This window comes from Leucopleurus acutus (genome assembly GCF_964270905.1).
Source record: "Leucopleurus acutus genome assembly, chromosome: 5".
In the NCBI taxonomy this organism is placed as follows: domain Eukaryota; kingdom Metazoa; phylum Chordata; class Mammalia; order Artiodactyla; family Delphinidae; genus Leucopleurus; species Leucopleurus acutus.
The window spans coordinates 113,876,435-113,896,515 of NC_139147.1; the positions used below are offsets into that span (position 1 = coordinate 113,876,435).

The 20,081-nt window shown below is 45.2% G+C and overlaps 1 protein-coding gene across 3 annotated transcripts in view; it reads left to right on the forward strand.

Moving 5' to 3' along the window:
* CLRN1 (clarin 1) overlaps positions 1-20,081 on the forward strand; it is a gene marked incomplete at both ends in the record, with an annotated part of 38,997 nt that overhangs the window by 13,655 nt on the left and 5,261 nt on the right. For 2 of the 3 annotated variants that reach the window (XM_082839357.1, XM_082839358.1), the window contains one exon: positions 10,209-10,388. The exons of the other annotated variant lie outside the window; for it this stretch is intronic. In XM_082839357.1, the coding sequence (XP_082695483.1) occupies positions 10,209-10,388 (180 nt within the window). The remainder of the gene's footprint in view (positions 1-10,208; positions 10,389-20,081) is intronic. 3 annotated transcript variants of the gene reach the window in all.

Consider the following 20,081-nt stretch of genomic DNA (forward strand, 5'->3'; position numbering starts at 1 on the left):
ATTATATGTGTATAAAGTATATATACAAATACAATACAGAAACCAATATACAATATATCTGTGGTATTAAAATTTCATGAGTGGAGGGTGATTAGGAGGAATGTCTACAAAGTCTCCTCGGGTAAGGAGCAACAGTGAAAACAAAAGGCTGAGAAATACTGTTTTGCCAGCATTTTTAGGTGCTAAGAATACAGCAGTGGATAAACCAGACCAATGCACCTGTCCTCATGTTACAGGGGAAACAAAGAAACAAATAAGTAAAAATATGCCACTTATCAAACGGTGATAATTGCTATGGAGAAAAATAAAAACAACACAAGGCGCTGGGAATTCGGGGGTGGGCGGGTGACTGGGCAGGGGGTTGCAACTTTAAAAAAGGAAGGCCTCCCCAAGAAAGTGGCATCTAAGTAAATACACGGAGGTAAAGGAGCAAGCCATGAGTTATCTAGGGAAGTAATACAGGCTGAGGGAACAGGATGTGCAAAGGCCCTGAGGTAGCAGTCTTCTTGGCTCGTTTGAAGTACAGTAAGGAGACTAGTGGCTGGAGCACACCAAGCAAGGAAGCAGGTAGCAGGTGAAGTCAGAGGTCTGACAAGAAGTCCAATCATGTACTGCCTAGTAGGCCAGTGTATTGACTTGGCTTATTCTCTGGGTGAGATTAGAATTTTCTAGAAGGGTTTGAGCAGGGGACTGAAATAACCCAATTCACTTTTGTCAGTTTTTTTTTTTTTTTTTTTTCCGGTACGCGGGCCTCTCACCGTTGTGGCCTCTCCCATTGCGGACAATGGCTCCGGACGCGCAGGCTCAGCGGCCATGGCTCACGGGCCTAGCCGCTCCGCGGCATGTGGGATCCTCCCGGACCGGGGCACGAACCCGTGTCCCCTGCATCGGCAGGCGGACTCTCAACCACTGCGCCACAAGGGAAGCCCCCCAATTCACTTTTAAAAGATTCCACTGGCTACTGGGTTGAGAGCAGATTGCAGGATGGAGGGGTGGAAACAGGGAGACCAGTTAGGAAGCCCTTGCAGTCCTCCAAGTGAGAGATGGTGGTGGCTTAGACCAGGTGGAGCAGTGAAGACAGGGAGATGTGGTCAGGCTCTGAAGATGGTGCCGGGAGGTTTTCCTGATGGATTAAACATGAAATGTGAGAGTTAGAGAAGAATCAAGGGTGAGGCCAAGGAAGAATCGGACTGCCAGCAACTGAAGGCTTTTGCTAAAGGAAGAAGGCTAAAGGAAGCAAGGGTGAGAAGAGGAGATTATGAGTTCAGTTTGGGACACATTGAGATGCCTATTCAATATCCCAGTCAAGATGTTCAATAGGTAATTGGACGACATGCAAGGGTGGAATTCAGGGAGAAGTCTGGGCTGGAAACATCTGCTTGAGAGTACTTCCAGTTAAAGCCAGGATACTGCATAGAGCACCAGGGGAGTACGGGAAGAGGACGAAGTGGTCAAGGAACTGAGTTGTCCCCTGGGTGGCTCAGGAGATGAGGTGAACCAACAAAGTAGTTCAAGATGGTAGCCAGGGAGGTAGCAAACCCAGGAGAGTGCAGTTTCTGCAAGCCAGGGGGAAGAAAGCGTTTCCAGGAGGAGGGAATGAGCCACTGTGTCAAACGTAGACTAGGTGAGATGAGGAGAAAGATGGACCATTGGGTTTGGCAGCTTGAAGCTTTTTGGTGCCCTGGGAAATGTAGCATTAGTGCAATGGGCTCAAGAGAGAAAGTGGAGAGAGGAATGAGAGGCTGAGAGTGTAGGCAACTCCCTGAGAGCGTTTGCTGTAAGGGAAACTGAGAAAGAGGGTAATAGCTGGAGAAGGACTTAAGTGAGATTTTTTGTTTTAAGATGAGAAAATGATAGCATGCTTGTGTGATGATGGAACTGATCCAACAGACGGGGAAAATTGATGCTGTGGCAGAGAGAGGAGAGAATTCCTCAGCAGTGTCTTTGAGGAAGTGGGAAGGGTGGACTGTGGTGGAATTGGCCTTAGGGGCGCACCACAGCAGACCTCTATCAAACACCTACCATGTGCTAGGTTCTCCATACGCTGATGTCATTGAATCCTCACAGATGGGAGAGAAAGGTGGGATTAGTCTTATTTTTCAGATAAGGAAATCAAGGTTTAGGGAGTTCAGAGAGTTCGAAAAGAAGCTGAAACATGAACTTCCTTTGTCAAATTTCAAATGACTGGGGCTTCCCTGGTGGCGCAGTGGTTGAGAGTCTGCCTGCCGATGCAGGGGACACGGGTTTGTGCCCCGGTCCGGGAAGATCCCACATGCTGCGGAGTGGCTGGGCCCGTGAGCCATGGCCGCTGAGCCTGCGCGTCCGGAGCCTGTGCTCTGCAACGGGAGAGGCCACAACAGTGAGAGGCCCGCGTACCGCAAAATTTCAAATGCCTGGTCATTGGCTGCCCATGGAACACTCTCATTTTACAGAGAGAAAGAGAGACCAATTAACCTGCTCAGGGTCCCATAGTGGACCAGAACCTGGGTGCCTGACTCTTGGCCCAGTAATCCTTTTCTTCTCTCTAACTAAGCTCTTCCTTCCTCCATGCCACACGGTCACCTTTGCTGAGGCTATCACTCACGTCTGGAGGACCCTGCTCATTCTAGACCTTGTTCCTCCTGCTTTTTTTTGTTTTCAGTAAGGCTTACAGAGGTAAAACTACATACAATACACCTCACCCTTTTTAGGTGTACAGGTCTATGAATTTTGACTGATGCATAGAGGCATGTAAATACCACCACAATCAAGATATAGAACACTTCCATTACCCCCCAAATATCCCTTGTGCCTCTTTGTGGTCAATATCCTTCCCTACCCTCCAACCCCGGGCAACCACTGATCTGTTTTCTGTCCTTATCATTTTGCTTTTTCTAGAATGTCACATATATGGAATCATACGCAGCCTTTTGAATTCACTTACTTTCAGTTAGCATAATGCATTTCAGTACACCCAACCTGCTGTATGCACCAACAGTCTGTTCCTTTGTATTACTAGGTAGTAATTTGTTTTATGGACAGGTCACAGCTTGTTTGTCCATTCACCAGTTGATGAATATTTAAGATGTGTTTCAGTTTTTAGCAAATACGAATAAAGCCACTGTAAACATTTACATACAGATTTGTGTGTAGACATATGTTTTTAATGCTATTAGGCAAATATCTAGGAGTGGGATTGCTGGGTCATATGTTAAGTCTATGGGCTTTTAAGTACTGAAACAATTGGATAGTCATATGCAAAAAAAAATTTAACCTTGGCCATGTACAAAAAATAACTCAAAATGGATCACAGACTTCAAGGTAAACCTAAAGCCAAAAAATGTCTAGAAGAAAAACATACAGGAAATTATTTGTGACCTTGCATTAGGGAAAGACTTCTTAGATTTGACCTCTAAACGTGATACATAAAAGAAAAAAACTCATAAATTGGAATTCATAAAAATAAGGACTGCTCTTCAAAAGATACTGATAAGAGAATGAAAAGACAAGCCACAAACTCAGAGAAAATATTTGTGAATTACTTATCTGATAAAGGGCTTGTATCCAGCATGCATAAACAATTCTCAAAACTCAATAATAATAGCAATAAACAATTCAATAAAAAACGCACAGAAGGGCTTCCCTGGTGGCGCAGTGGTTGAGAGTCCGCCTGCCGATGCAGGGGACGCGGGTTCGTGCCCCGGTCCGGGGGGATCTCACATGCCGCGGAGCGGCTGGGCCCGTGAGCCATGGCCGCTGAGCCTGAGCGTCTGGAGCCTGTGCTCCGCAACGGGAGAGGCCACAACAGTGAGAGGCCTGCGTACCGAAAAAAAAAAAAAAATGCACAGAAGATGTGAATAGACACTTCAACAAAAAAGATATATGGAAGGCAAGTAAACTCACAAAAGGATGCTCAACATCATTAGTCATTTGGCAAATGCAAATTAAAGCTACAAGATAAACTACATTTCTATTAAATGACTACAATTTTTAAAAACCTGACAAGTGCCAGTAAGAATGCAGAACACCTGGGACCCTCATACATTGCAGGGGGGAAGGTGAAATGGTACAGCCACTGTGGAAAATACTTGGCAGTCTCTTATAAAGTCACACATATAGGAGCTGGGGGTGGAGGACGGGTTGACTACAAAGGGGGAACAGGAAGCTTTGGGAAATGTGGAATAGTTCCATAACTTGATTGTGGTGGTGGTCACATGATCGTAAGCATTTGTCAAAACTCACAGAACTGTACGCTAAAAAGAGAATTCTTTTTACTGTGTTAATTTTACTTTGGTCTTAACAATAGGGGGAGAAAGTAAAAGCCAAGGCAGCAATGCCACTGTGTGACTTTACACAAATTACTCAACTTCTCTGCGCTTTTTTTTTAACCTATACACTGAGGATAAAATAGGACTTTCCTTATATTGTTGTAAGAATTAAGTGTGTTGATTTATGCAATATACCTAAAGCACATGGTACATAGCAAATGCCATATAATTAGTGGCTGTTATTTTTATTCGTATTATTATTACTCACATATTTCTCTTTGAGGAAGTCTGGTAATGAAATAATGAAGAGAAAAGAAGGGTAATTAGGGGTTTGGGGTGGTTGAAGGATGAGGAGACCTAGACACACGGACTCATAGACAGAATGGAGGAAATCAGTGATAAGGGAATGAAAGAGAGAGAGTAACGCTGAACCCACAGACCAAGCCTGTGCTGCTAATGTGGCATCGGCTGCCCGTTTTCATAAATAACTCCCTTTCCCTCATCAACAGCTAATCAAGTAATTTCTCAAGGCCAGAAGCAACGCTGGATTAATGACAGTCCCTCCACAGATCAAAATGTTCAAATCCTTTTCCTGTGTTGTAATCCTACACCCCAAAGAATGGAAAGGACCGAACAAGTCTACCTCCTAGATGCACAATATCCAATATCATTAAAGTGACACCTCCCAATATTTATTTGAATGGTCTGCTCTCATCTTCTGCAAAGGAAAACTCATATTAGTGTTGGCTGGAAAATGGAGGGTTGTTATCAGAGTTCTGATTGGTCATTAGAGACTCAGGGAATTTTCATCAAACAAAGAAACCTGATAAAATGTAAGCATAACATGCAGGGATTAATGCACTCCTGGGTGACTTTGTCACAAGAGTAGGAATTTTAAGAGACTTCATAAGAATTAACATGCTCCACATGAAATTTATTTTAGCTTCTGGCTTTCCTTTCCAGGAGGCAAATCAGTGCAGTTTCTTCTGCCTTTGTTTCAATTCGGTAACAAACCTCAATTTTCAGAGGGGCTTCACCTAGCTGCCCCATCACACACAGAGGTGGCTACATTTTCTACAAGTGGGGAGATGGAAGGAAGCAAGGTTTTTGATAACTGCTAGTCAAAACCAAGTCAACAGCTACCCAAGTGTAAGAATAACAGGTTGGATTGATTGAGCTATCTCAGCAGTTGGAATCTCTGGAGGGCTGGTGATCATAGACCAGCTGCTTCGCTCTCCCCCCCCAGAGCACAGGGTAGCGTGGACCAGTAGAATCACTGACAGCCGAGGCTCAGCCCCTGTGCGCTTCCACACCCCGTGTGCCTCTGTACCCTCTTCCAAACAAAGCAGAGGCATTTTCTTGTTTTATATTTATCCATCCATCCATCCATCCATCCATCCATCTACCCATCCATCTGATTTCTAATTGATAAGGACTTTTCAAAACACAATCACAACACCTTTAACATAACCAACAAAATCAATAATAGTTATGTAATATCATCTAAAACTCAGTCCATGTTCAATTTTCCTTGGTTATCTCAAAATGTCTTTCATAAAGTTTTGTTCAGATCCCAAATAATACCTATACGTTGCATTTGGTTAGTACATCTCCTAAGTGTCTTTTAATCTAGAACAGTCATGGGAATTTTTTATCTTCATTTATCCTTTTGTTTTTTTAAAGTATTCAGGTATTTATTGAATAGATAATGCTTGCAGAGTGGTAAAAAGTTTTTTTCCAAACTGTACTAAAAGGTACATAATGAAATATCCCTCAGTCTCCTCCCCCAGAAGCAGTGTTACCAGTTTCATGTGTAATCCTCTAGACAAGCATGCCTGTCCCCAGTCTCTACCTAGACAAGCATGCCTGTCCCCAGGCTGTAGCCTGGTAGATAAGAGTGAGGACATGAGTTCAAGTCTGTACTCTGCCTAGACAAGCATGCCTGTCCCCAGGCTGTAGCCTGGTAGATAAGAGTGAGGACATGAGTTCAAGTCTGTACTCTGCCACTTACTAAGTAAAAATCTTAAGCACATCGCCTCTGAGCCCCAGTTTTTTCCTCTGGTAAATAGAACTAATAATAGTACCTATCTCATGGCATTGCTGAGAGAATTAAATCAGATAAGTTAAGTACCTAAATAATTACTTGTTATTATATACATTCTCCTTTGGCTTTTACCCAAATGATAGAATGAGGCATTTTTCTTTGTTTGATGTGTTTTTTTCATCTAACATCGCATTTTGATGATAATTCCATACCTGTTCTTAAAGATTTGCTTCATTGTTTGAAATCATTGACTTAATTCTACTGTACGGATGCCATACTGATAGACACGTAAGTTATTTCCAACCTTTTGTTTTTACCAAAAAAATGCTGCCATGAATACCCTTGTAATATTTTATTGGATTCATATGCAAAATATCCATAGGATAAACTCCTGGAAGTAAAATTGCTGAGCTAAAGGATATGTGCATTTTAATTCTTTATAGGTAGCGCCCAACTGCCCCAAAGGAAGCTGTACCAATTTACACTCCCAAGAAAAGTGCACAAGGATCTCCATGTCCCTACACCTTAGCTCACACAGCATATCACTAAACGTTTTAATCTTTGTAAATATGATTTGTGGAAAATGGTATCTCATAGATTTAGTGTGCATTTCTCTTATGGGAAGGTAAAAGAAATATAGTGCAAGTAAACCTCAGTGGTCAAATGACCAGCAGGGCACAAACAAATGACCTTGTCGGTACTCGTGGAGAGGATGTTCCCTATCTGATAGCGCTAAGCATGTTTTATGCACGTCTGTAGGTAGTTAGTTATATCTAGCAGTGGTGAAGGGTTTGTTCTGAACCCTTCAACCGGGTTGCAACTCCTTCACCTCGTTGCTTTCTGACACGTGGTCAGGAGCACAGCGTTGTGGCCTTAGGACATGTATTTGCACAGCCGACCACTTCCTCCTTGAAACATTTTCTTCCCTTGGCTTCCTGCTGTCCAATCCATGGATTTGCTCCTAACTCACAAGCTCTCTTTCTCTCCTGGGCCCTTCTCTCCTCTAGCTACAGCTTCTCCACAGGTGATAGCCATTCCCTTGGCTTTAAATACGGGCTCCAGAACCAGGGTGAGGCCACAGAGGCACCTAGATCATAAAAGTTAAGGAGACATTTACTCTTGGGCTTGTGCAAGGGCAGGATTGGCCCTAGAGCGTGACTGTCTCCTTAAGTTTCCCTATTTGCCCTAGGTACCCTGCTTTCCTCACCCTAGTTTCACCTCCTTAAATACCTCCACCCTCTCCCTGGACCTGCAGACAAATCCTATTTGTCGTCTCCACTTGGATATCCGAAACACAGCTCAAACTTAAAATATCTAAAACAGAACTGTTGCATCACTTCCCCCTCCCCTGGCCAAACCTGCTCCTTCTACTTATCTGTCTCAATAGCATCACCATTTATTCAGTTACTCTAGTAGGAGTTATCCTTGATTTCTTTCTTTCAACAAGTTCTATCTTCCATCTCCACATCTGACAAGCTCTCACCACTTCTACTGCTACACCTTAGGCCAGGCCTCCATCTCTTATCACTGTAAATACCTGCCACCTCCCCACACCCACCCCCAGTATCCCCGCTTCCACCCTTGGCCTCTCCCTCCCCTCCCCTCCCCTCCCCTCCCCTCCCCTCCCCTCCCCTCCCCTCCCCCCCTCCCCTCCCCTCCCCTCCCCTCCCCTCCCCCCCTCCCCTCCCCTCCCCCCCTCCCCTCCCCTCCCCCCTCCCCTCCCCTCCCCTCCCCCCCTCCCCTCCCCTCCCCTCCCCCCCTCCCCTCCCCTCCCCTCCCCCCTCTCCATCCCCTCCCCCTCCCCCTCCCCTCTCCCCCTTCCCCCTCCCTTGTGTACTCATTACTCAGCAGGCAGAGCGATCTTTTCACATCCTGAAGTAGATTAGGTCACTCTCCTACTTAAAACCCTCTAGTGGGAACTAAGAGATACGGGAACATATGTGTATGTATGACTGATTCACTTCGTTATAAAGCAGAAACTAACACACCATTGTAAAGCAGTTATACTCCAATAAAGATGTTTAAAAAAAAAACCTCTAGTGGCTTCCAAATGAATTCAGCCTAAAGGCAGACCGCCCCCCGCCCCCCTCCCCCCCGGCCCCCCCCCCCCCCCCCCCCCCCGCCACCATGGTCAACAGACCAGGATCTAGCAGGAGCCGAGAATCTGGTCCCAGCCCACAGAAACCCACTTCTTCCTCCGCCTCCCCCCCCCCGCCCTCCTCCCCCCCGTCCCCCCCCCACCACCACCACGGTCAGCAGACCAGGATCTAGCAGGAGCCGAGAACCTGGTCCCAGCCCACAGAAACCCACTTCTTCCTCCACCTCATTCACCAGGAACCGCGGCCGGCGCCGGCACACCGCTGCCTCAGCTGCGTTCCCCTTCCCCGAAACGCTCTGCCCCAGACCTTTATACAGGCACCTCCTTCTCAACATTCAGGTGTCAGCTCGGGGGTCACCTTCCTGACCACCCCCATCCACTCGTCCAGTCACTCAAAACCCCATCACCCTGTTTTCTTTCTCCACAGCATTATCACAGTCTGAAAGTGTCTTGTTATCAGTGGGTAACAGCCGCTCAAAACTCAGGGGCTTGAAACAGAAATTTACCAGTTCGGCTGGGCAGTTCTTGATTGGGACTTTCCCTGTTGCCGTTAAACAGCGGCTGGGGTTGGAGTCATCTGGAGGCTTTCCTGGGCTGGATGTCTAAGGTTCTTCCCTCCCTTGTCTGGTGCCCCGGTGCTCCCCTGGGTGGCCTCCTTTTCCAGCAGAGAACTGGACTTCCTGCATGGCAGCTCAAGTCTCCAAGAGAAAAGAAGTGGAAATGGTTGGTCCTCTTATAAGCCAGGCCTGAAAGTGGCACAATGTATTTCTGCTGCTGTATTCAAATGGTCAAAGCAGTCATAAGCCAGCCCAGGTTCAAGGGGACTGAGGAATAAATTCTACCTCTTAAAGCAGAAGTGACATGTTTGTAAAAGGAGGAAAGGAATTGATGGTGGCCTTCTTTGGCAATCAACTATCACATTCATTTGTTTACCTGTTATTTGTCTATCAACTCCCATTAGGTTATATAAACTCCATAAGACAACAGGGACCTTGTCTATCTTATTTTACGGCTCTATTTCCAGCGCCTAGAACAATGTCGGGCACACAGTAGGTGCTCAATAAATAAAGTCTGGGAAACTAAAATGGACTGAACTAGACTTCTCCAGTTTGGTTTTTCCAGATTCACTGACGCTAAGCATGCTGACGACTCACCAGATAAGAGAAATCCTACATTTATAAAGTATTTCATCTCTTCTGCAAACAAGAAAAACTTGCCCTGAACGCAAAATCTAGAAATAGATTTGGCATGTTTTCTAAATGGAAAATATTTCTTGTATCACCAGAACTTATTTTCCCACAGCTTGTGCTACATCAAAATATTGAAGTTGACTGAAAATACCCCATTCTTTAATCTTGGTGTGGACAGGAAACAATTTTTGTTTTTGTATCAAAGGAAATATAGAAACCTCCTGACGTCTGAACTCCCCCAGTTCTGAAAATGTCATTACAAGTTAAGATAGACCTTTTTTTTTAAAGACTAATGAGAAATGTCATTAAAAGTTTGGTCATCAAAATGTATAGATTTTGATTATAAAGCCAGCACTTGTTTATTTAAGTAATTACATATGAGCGAGGGCAAAAAAAAAAAAAAATTCCCTCAAATCTCCCCCTTTGCTAGTTTTTACTGGTGAGTTCTATAAAATAATCTCATGTTTAAACCTTTTTGTAAATCACTTGTAAATTAGTAAGTGAGAATGTATTCCTCTGAAGGATTTTAGTGATTTTTGAAGTTAAAAAAAAGAAGGATTTCATTTTTTAAAATTACACTTGCAGATGACCACTGATGAAATTTCCTCTAATCTTTGTTTTATCTTCAGTTTTCCCAGATTTGCTCAAAGCCATCCCAGTGAGTATCCACGTCAATGTCATTCTTTTCTCCACGATCCTCATCGTTTTAACCCTGGTGGGGACGGCCTTCTTCATGTACAATGCTTTCGGCAAGCCCTTCGAAACCCTGCATGGTCCACTGGGGTTGTATCTCTTGAGTTTCATTTCCGGTGAGTACAGAATTCTATCTCTGAAGACAAATGCGCTTTTCAATGTGCAAAAGACAGAGCTACCCAAATGTAAAGTGACAGTACATACACGTGGATGTCCACGGTGGCACTATCTATGAGAGCAAAGAGTGGCGATAACTGTACTTATCCAACAATAGGGAATTCAATAAATTCATTCTGGTGATCTATTTGACTAGATGGCATTGAACTATATTTTTGAAGAAGATGAAATCAAAAGGACAAGGGCTTGTATCAAAAAGTTAAGTGAAAAAAGCCATATATAAGATTTTATAAACATGAACCTAATTTGATTTTATATATAAATATAGAGAACATATACATGTATTGTATATAGACTCTCCATATATATATACATAAATACACACATATATATATATATACACACGCACACATAGAGAGAGAGAGAGAGAGAAAGAGAACGTATTCTGTTGGTAGTAGTTATCTCCGAGCAGTAAAATTATGGGTGATTTTCATTTTTTCTCATACTTTTTACTATTTCCAAACATTCAGTGATGTGCCTTTATTTATTCCTAATCAGAAGAATAAATAAAAGCCATGAAAAAAGAGTAAAGAGCCAGTGTTCCACCCACACATGAGTTGCCATATTCAGGCCTATAGGGTCTTGGTGTAGCCTAAGTAGGTGTATCTGGGCAAGGAGAAAACTCTAAACCCCAAAATTAGTTCATTCATGAACACGTCCTACTCAGTAACTAGGGCTGATGGGAAACAATATAAAACCCAGTCAGTGCCACAGGGTGCTTAGGATATATTTACAAGAAAGAGAAAGAGATGAGAAAGTCGAAAGTGTCTACATAACTCACATGCACCATCCTTCAGTGGGAGGTCTCTGAGTTCACCCCACTCCAAACTTGCAAACAAGACTCAATGCTTTGTCATAGCCCCAGGAAGCAAGTCATTGTATTAGTGATTTCATGGAGAGGTGAGAGAGAACATAACTCACACCAGCAAACAGTGTATTGGAGATCCATATCAGACTCTCTGCTTCTCTGCAGCTGCCCTTTGGCTGCCAGCCCCCAGCCCCCAGCCCCCAACCCCCAGCCCCCAGGCCACCAGGCCCCTTCCCTCTCTTGACACCACTCCCTTCTCCCTGCACAATTCAACTCCAGCCACAAACTCTCATAGCTCCGTCTCTATCAAAGCCTTGTAGTTAACGGGTGCTCCCTTGTCTTAGAAAGCAGTATATGAGCCTCTATTCATGATCACTTGAGCACCTTTGTTACCAACCTGGGTTCTTGGACTCCTTAATCAATAGAAATTGGTAAAATGCGGAATTCAGGCAAGGCTTTACTGGGACTTGTGCTGAAGCACAAGGGAGTAACACCAAGTAACAGGTGCCCTAGCTTGCGCGCTGAGGTGGGGGGAGCCGGTTCCTTAAATGGGGTGAGGATGGGAGCAGATCGGTGGGTCAGGCTGGAGGGGTGACAGGTGGTCTGCTCACCCCCTTGGTGGTGCTGTGTGAAGGGATCCTGCGCAGTACCCCGCTTTTGCTCCCCGCAACTCAGAAGTGGCAGCTGCGCTCTGACCTTTTTGTATCTTATTGTTCATAATTTGCCCCACGTGCACATGCGTGCAGTGATTTTTAGTCCCTTGTAGTTTCTTTGTATTCTTTTGCTCGAGGAGACGAAGAGGCCCAGGTCTCAGCCTGTCTCAACCTCTTGGGGTCTTCCACCATCTACATCTTGCTATTCAAATTATTTACCCAACCAAAATAGTTCTCTCTCTAGCGGAGGTTCTGCTAATATTTTCTCCATATTTTTCACAAGCAAATAATACAGTTTCAATTGTGCAGAAATGATTACCCTATGACGGCAGTGTCTAAGTCCTTCTCATCTTTGGATCGCTAGGGAAAGTATCCAGCATGGGCCTCTGCACACAGTAAACGATTCAATACGTATTCACTGACTTGCGAAAGCAAGCCCAGAAGGAGATGTTAAGCCGGTCACTTAAACAGCACAGAATACGAATGGGATGGAATTAGCAGAGTAGACCTGCAGAGGCGGTGGGACAAGATCCAAAGAGATGGAACAGAATAATGTAAAGGAAGGCCAAGAGCTTTGCAGTCAGGGCAGAGGAGCTAGAACGCAAATACAGGGTGCACACAGACAGACAGAGGTAGCGGTTCAACCTCAAGGGAAGGTCAGGTTAGAAGTGGGTATTGGGATTAGTTCACCCCACCCACGACAGCAAACCAAACTGGAGGATCTGGGTGGTGTGCCGTTTCAGTGAAGGCCCTTGAAGCAACCAGGGACCAACTAGACAACAGGATACACACTATTTTAACAGAGGGAATATAATGTTCAGGAGTGGTTCTTCAAGTGGAGTCCCCAGACCAGCAGCACCTGCATCACCTGGGATCTTGATAGAAAAGCAAATTCTCCAGCTTCACCCCAGACCTCCTGAATCAGAAACTCTCGAGTAGGGCCCAGCCGTCTGTGTTTCACCAAGCCCTCCAGGTAATTCTGATGCAAGTTCAGGTTTGAGAACCAGGGCCATAGGGAGTTGATTAAATAGACGTTGGAGGACTGAAAAACAAGGAGACGCTGAGGTAACTCAGAGATGGCCATGTCACAAAGTAGTGGCCAGCCCTAGGGCTAGGGAACCCAGGGAAGTGTTTAGTGTTACCAGAACCTAGAGGCTTAAGGAGGGGCCTCGGGGCACTGGGTCTCAGACCTCTGAGGAGGTGGCACTGTCATGTGACACCAGCAGGCAGCTCTGGCAACGTGGAAAGGGCTTGGGAACTCCTCAGCTGAAGCCCAGAGAAGTGCTACCCCATGGCAAGGCCAGCCAGACCTTCCTCCCCTGCCCTGGTATCCTCCCTGTTGGTAGGACTGGGGCAGGTGACAAGGCAGAACCAGAGTGGGGGGAGTCTGCACCCAGCATCACAAAGCACAGAAAAGAAGAGCTGGTTTGATGCCAAGACACCACCGCTTATTAAGTGGCACAGCCATCTCACACTCTGGCTTCTGGATGAAACTGAGAACAGCCCATTTGGAAGACAAATTATTTGACCGTTCTAACGGACGACCAAACTAACGGTATTTGAAAAGCAGGATGACTCAGAGAATGCAGACTTTAATCCAAGTCCCAGATCTTATCTCGGCTTTTGGCCAAGTCTAGTGCAGACAAAACCTGAGCACAGAAATATATGCGGGAACACAGGCCCTGGGCTCACACTGTACTGTATTTATCCTTGAACTTGTTGCAAAAGCAGGTGCTCAATAAAGGTCTGTGGACGAGGGAAGGAAGAAAGAGGGAGAAAGGAAAGAAGGAGCCAGCTCCAGATCTGCGTCTCACAGAGGATAAAGGCCTAGTGTTTCCAGATTATCTGTTTCTTTTAAAAATTCTTTTTTTTTTTTTTTTTTTTTTTTGCGGTACGTGGGCCTCTCACTGTTGCGGCCTCTCCCGCTGCGGAGCACAGGCTCCAGACGCTCAGGCTCAGCGGCCATGGCTCACGGGCCCAGCCGCTCCGCGGCATGTGGGATCTTCCCGGACTGGGGCACGAACCCGCGTCCCCTGCATCTGCAGGCGGACTCTCAACCACTGCGCCACCAGGGAAGCCCTAACATTCTTATTTTTAAAATAAGAATTCTTATTGTTAAAAACCAGAATTTTCAACAATTTTTAAAAAACTGTGCCTGACAACGAAACACGTTTGAAGGTCAGATGGACTGACAGTTTGTGACCTCTAGAGGTAACAGGTCACTCTTGAATCACAGACTAACTACTTCATTCCCTTTGATCTACATATAGTACCCGTAAGCCCCTGGAGGCTTGGAAAAGTTTATCGAAAGTTGTAATATTCACAGAGACCCCAGCTTTAAACCCCACTCGTGGAAAGGTGGGGATTTCACGGCCCTTATCACAAACACTCGGAATGTGAGGCAATGAATCACACACCCAGAGGCCAGAGCCTGTATTGGGGGGGGGGGTCCCTTAATGCCCGTGGGAGTCACACTTCACTAGAGACCTCCTTCCCCTGGGGCAGCTCTCTTCTGCTGAGTTTCCTCCCCCGTTTCTCTACCCCGGCGGCCTCCCTCATAGCCAGCAGAGAAAAACTCCTTCCTCCCTTTTCTTCTTCTCCTCCTACTCAGCCCTGGGTTCCCCAAGAGGCCACCTTTCCTTGTGCTGATGTCACACCAGGGCTCTTTCTTCAGCTGTCTACCTCCCTGCTGGATGGGACCCCCAGGCTTGGCATCCTCCTTGGGGGGGAAGAGAAGGGAAAGGAGCTCTTCCGGCTTGTCTGTCTGGGACCTTGCATGCTGCCTAGAGTAACAATGCTGTGGGCATCTCCTTGAGTTCCCTGATGGACTGCAAGCCAGACCTCAGGGGGAGAAAAGGAAAAAGGGCGCCAACTTCTGGATGAGGTCAGCAACGGTTTGTCACCACAGCCTGCTTGTCCTTGCAGCCCAATATCCTGTTGCCCTCCTGGACCAGAAAAGTGCCTCTTCCACTTCTCACGGCCTTCAGTCTGGTTCACATTCCTCAGCCTTCTTCATGTAACTTTCCTTCCCACTATCATTGTTCCATGAAACCCACCCAAGTCAGTTAATTTGCTCTTTCTCATCTTGTCAATCATAACCCAGGCCTGCGAAGTCTTTCCCTGAGTTAGGATTTCAGTAATATCTTAATGATCTCCCATGGTTCATTTTGGACAGTGATTCTCTTCCCGGACCATGCATTAGAATCACCAGAAGTAAGTTCCAAAAATACTGATGCTGGTCCCACATCACAAATTGGAGTCTCTGGGGGTGGAGCCTGGGCACTGGTCTTTTTTCTTTTTTTTTTTTAAGGTTTCGTAGGTAATAATTCTAATGTGTGACCAGTGTCAAGAACCACTGATACAGGTGCACTCATTTCATTTATTCAACAAACGCTGACTGAGTGCCACCACGTAGCAGCCATTATGAGAGGTACTGGTGTTACCACAACCCATCAGGCACACAGTCCTGCCTTCGTGGAGGCTAAAATCTAGTGGGAGAGTCAACAGAAGTTTACATAGGGAATTAAAGATCACAATGATGGTGATGAACAGGCTGTCATGATAGAGAATGAAGGGAAGGGAAGATCGGGTCTTGATATGGTGGTCGGCAAAGGCTACTCCAGGTAGCTGAGTTCTAAAGTTACAAAAGAGCTAAGGATCCTCAGAGAACTTCCCAAGGAGAGGAAAAAACACACATGAGGATGCTAGGGAAAGAGGCCAGCTTGTTGTAGGCACTGAAAGAAGGCCCATGTGGCTGGAGAACAGGCAGTGAGGGGAAAATGGCCAAAAAAAAAAAAAAATTAGATCAGTTGACGTCAGTTAATGTCAGACCTCAAAAGCCACGGCAAGTCTTTCAGAATGGATTCTAATTGCAATGAGACACTTCTGAAAGTCCTTAAGAAGCTGTCTGATAGCTGATTTACCTTTTAATTTTTTATAAATTTATTTATTTTTGGTTGCATTGGGTCTTCGTTACTGCGCGTGGGCTTTCTCTAGTTGCGGCGAACGGGGTCTACTCTTCGTTGTGGTGCCCGGGCTTCTCATCGCTGTGGCTTCTCTTGTTGTGGAGCACGGGCTCTAGGCGCGTGGGTTTCAGTAGTTGTGGCACGTGGGCTCAGTAGTTGTGGCTCTCGGGCTCTAGAGCGCAAGCTCAGTAGTTATGGCACATGGGCTTCGTTGCTCCCTGGCATGTGGGATCTTCCCAGACCAGGGCTCGAACCTGTGTCCCCTGCATTGGCAGGCGGATTCTTAACCACTGCACCACCAGGGAAGTCCAACTGATTTCCCTTTTAAGAAATGTCTGGTGAAAGACTAGGCTATTGCATTGGAGATGGAGAGAGATGAATGTATTCTAAAAGCATTTTGAAAGCAGATCCAAAATGTTTTGTAGGTAGCTTAAGCAATTAGTAGACAGTGGTGGCATTAACCCAGCTGAATAAGACAGGGGAGGAACAGGCTTAGAGTTTAGGGCAAAAAAGAAGTGGGGAGAGGAGCTTAGCATTAGAAATCAAGTGTTCCATTTAGGGCATGTCCAGTTTGAGATCCTATGAGATGTTCAAGAGGACATTTCAAGTAGACAGTCAGATATATGAGTCTGGAGCTCAGAGAAGAGGTCTAGACAAAAAACATAAATTTAAGAGTTGTCAGGATATAGATATCACTCAAAGCAATGAACATGGGTGAGATCATCTAGGAAGAGAATGTAGATAGAGAAAAATTGGCCTAGGACCAATCCCTGAATAACACCATCAGTTAATTTGGGGGTTGAGGAGAAAGAGAAGGAGGCAGCAAAGGACACTGACTAAGTGTGTCTGGAGAGGATGAAGGAAAATCAGGAGACGTGGTGTCCCAGAGGCTACAAGAGGGGGATGTTTCAAGAGTACAGGCCAACAATAGAAAACAAATTTATGGTTACCAAAGGGGGAAGAGGGTGGGGAAGGGATAAATTAGGAGTCTGGGATTAGCAGATACTGACAACTAGATATAAAACAGATAAACAGGGCTTCCCTGGTGGGGCAGTGGTTGAGAGTCCGCCTGCCGATGCAGGGGACGCGGGTTTGTGCCCCGGTCCGGGAAGATCCCACATGCCGCGGAGCGGCTGGGCCCGTGAGCCATGGCCACTGAGCCTGCGCGTCCAGAGCCTGTGCTCCGCAACGGGAGAGGCCGCAAGATTGAGAGGCCCGCGTACCACAAAAACAAACAAACAAACAAACAAACAGATAAACAGCAAGGCCTACTGTAGAGCACAGGGAACCATAGTCAGTATCCTGTAATAAACCATAATGGAAAAGAATATGAAAAAGAATATATATACATACATACATACATATATATATAAATAACTGAATCATTTTGCTGTACCCCAGACACTAACACGACATTGTAAATCAACCCTACTCCAATTAAAAGTTAAAAAAAAAAAAAGAGTACAGATCAACAATGAACTATGGGAAAGGGAGGCCACCTGCGAGAGTCAATGAGAGGGAGGGAAGGGTGGCAGGGGAAGGCAGAATGGGGAAAACAGGGTGAAAAACACTTTCCTCAAGGTTTATAACACAGTAGGAGAGAGAGAGGCCCTCAAATTAAGGAAGTGGAGAAAGAGCAGGTGCCCAAATAGGAGGAGCTGAGTATAGCAGCAGCTAGACCCATAGTTTCACGCTGGAGCACTGATATATGCCTTTTACACATTCCATTCGAGAAGGTTCCCAATGGATGATAGAGAGTCCACCCCACATATGCATGTAAGAGAGCAGGTTACGTGGAAGACTCGCCACGGATCCTTAGTGGGACATCCTAGACAGTTCAGGGAATATTCCCCGAGGATGCTATGAAATGTATTGGTTCAGGCCTTTTAGAGGTGACGGAAACCACCGAAATGTGGACTTATTGCAAAGCGTATTTATGATGCCTTGTCTTACATGTAGCATCATGTTTGAGTTACACCAATCAAGGCAAACAAAGAAAACAGCTGCCTTTCTTTAAAAAGGGGGTACTCCTAATGTGGACATAATTAATTAGGAAAATTACAGCCCTGGCATGGAACATAAATAAGCTCAGTCATACGTAAAACAAGAAGACAGGAAAATAAAGAGCAGCACAGGGATAGAAGGGTGCTTCACGTCATATATCAGCTTCAGTATTAATCACACCCTGGCCTCTGTAATAAGTCTAGGGCATATTATTCTGCAACTGTTGGTGAAAAACCATCTGCAACTTAGTTCCACTTCAGTCCTTATGGAGGAGCTGTTGTTCAGAGTCTGAGAAAGATCCAGGGACACCTGGGCATTAAAGCCACAGAGCCTGAGGAAGGATAGGATTGGTGGTAGGAAAAGTCAGCCACAAGAAGACTAGTTTCTCAGCATAAAATTTGGAAGGAGGCCACAGAAGGAAGAGAAGTAATATTAGCCAGCCCGTGATGGTCAACGGACAAGGAATTTTGTTTTGAGATACAGGGCAGCATCTGAAGGGGCAGAACCGTAGTGACGGGATTGCATTCAGGTCATTCACGGCAAGGACGCGACAGAAGGACTGTTTAACTCACTTTGCACGGGGCCCGGCCGTGCATGATCTGGTGCAAGGAGATGCTCAATCTTGTCCTGTCACAACTGCAAAGAGACTCCTGTCCTGTTCAGAACATGCACAAGTGTCTCCCCTCTGTTTCATTTAGGGTCACAACCCAAGTCCTTGCTACGACCACCAAAGTAGCACTTGCTGTGCCCACCCTGGAAACCCACACACATACCTCACCTCTTACTCCCCTCTGCCTGGTTCTCTTCTTCTCTCTGCTCAAATCCCCTGGTTCCCTTTGCACTCTCTGTTCCCTCAGCTTGAAATGCTCTTCCCCTCCAATACCTACCTTCTCACCCCCGACTTCTTCAAGAGGCACTGAAGTGTCATCTTCCCCAGGCCATCCCTCTTCGCTGCTTTATTTTATTCTCCTTAGTACACATCACACTCTGATAAACTACAGAATGGAATTACTTATGTTGTTATAGCCTCTCTCTCCACTCTCTCTACCACTGAGAGCTCCATGAAGATAGGGATTTTTGTCTGCTTCATTCAGTGCTGTATCCCCAGTGCCCAGAATAGTTCAGTCAGCATCCAATAAGTATTTGTTGGTAAATGAATAAAACAGAAGCAGCTCTACATATTTTCTAGTAACACATGACAATCTCCTTTTCTGAAAATCAGTTCAAATGAGATAAAGATCTTTGCGTGAATCACTCTTCTCACTAACATGACATCTGTAAAACTTAAGTTAGATATGGGCTCTTCAGCTCTCCATTACAGAAGACATTATATCACAGAAGAAGGGGAAAAGCTGAACCCAGCTGATGTTATAACTTCCTCCTCACCTGCTCTTTGGAAATACATGACCAAATTGCTCTCCATTATAACCTCAAAATCTACTCTTAGATATTAGCTTGCTTTACTAGTCTAGATGGTAGCCATTGGTCTCTAAAGCAGTTTGGAATTGGAGCAGCTTCCATTTGGGGAATAAATCATTGCTGGAGATCTCACCGATAATAACTGACTTTCTAGTGAGATTACATAATTTCACAGAAAATTAGCACTTACACCTGAAGTGGCTTTTTCAACCCCATGTATCGTCTCTCAAGACTCCTTAAAGAAGGAAATCTTCAACTTATCATTCTGTAGAGGAAATGGAATGCCTCTAACAGTTGTCATTGTAGGGGAGAAAAAGTTTTCACTCTTCCCTTCCAGGTTCTTTGGCTGCCTCGTAATTAAATTGACATAAGACAGGTTAACAGGAGAAGAACAAATTTCGTTTCATACGTACAGGAGCTCATAAAATATGAGACTCAAAGAACTGACCCAAGCAGGCCGCGTTTATACCTTTCAGACAAAGAAACAATAAATTTGTGAAAAACTGACCAAAGTAGTTTGGGCTTGGGGTAGTAAATTAGTGAAGAAGTAGCAAGGTTTGTTTATACAGCCATCTCGGCCCTGAATTCCCTATCTCTGGTGTTAAGGATGCCTTCTACCCTCCAGGTGCAGGGAGGGTACGCTTCATATGGGAAATTTATTTCCTGATTTCAGGGAGACAGAGGAAGGTCAGAGTGTCCTTCTTGCACTAGTTGTTTCTTAAGTAACTTTAATTCAAAATAATCAATCTGTTGAAGTGGTATATTTGGGAGGGGCAAATCTTG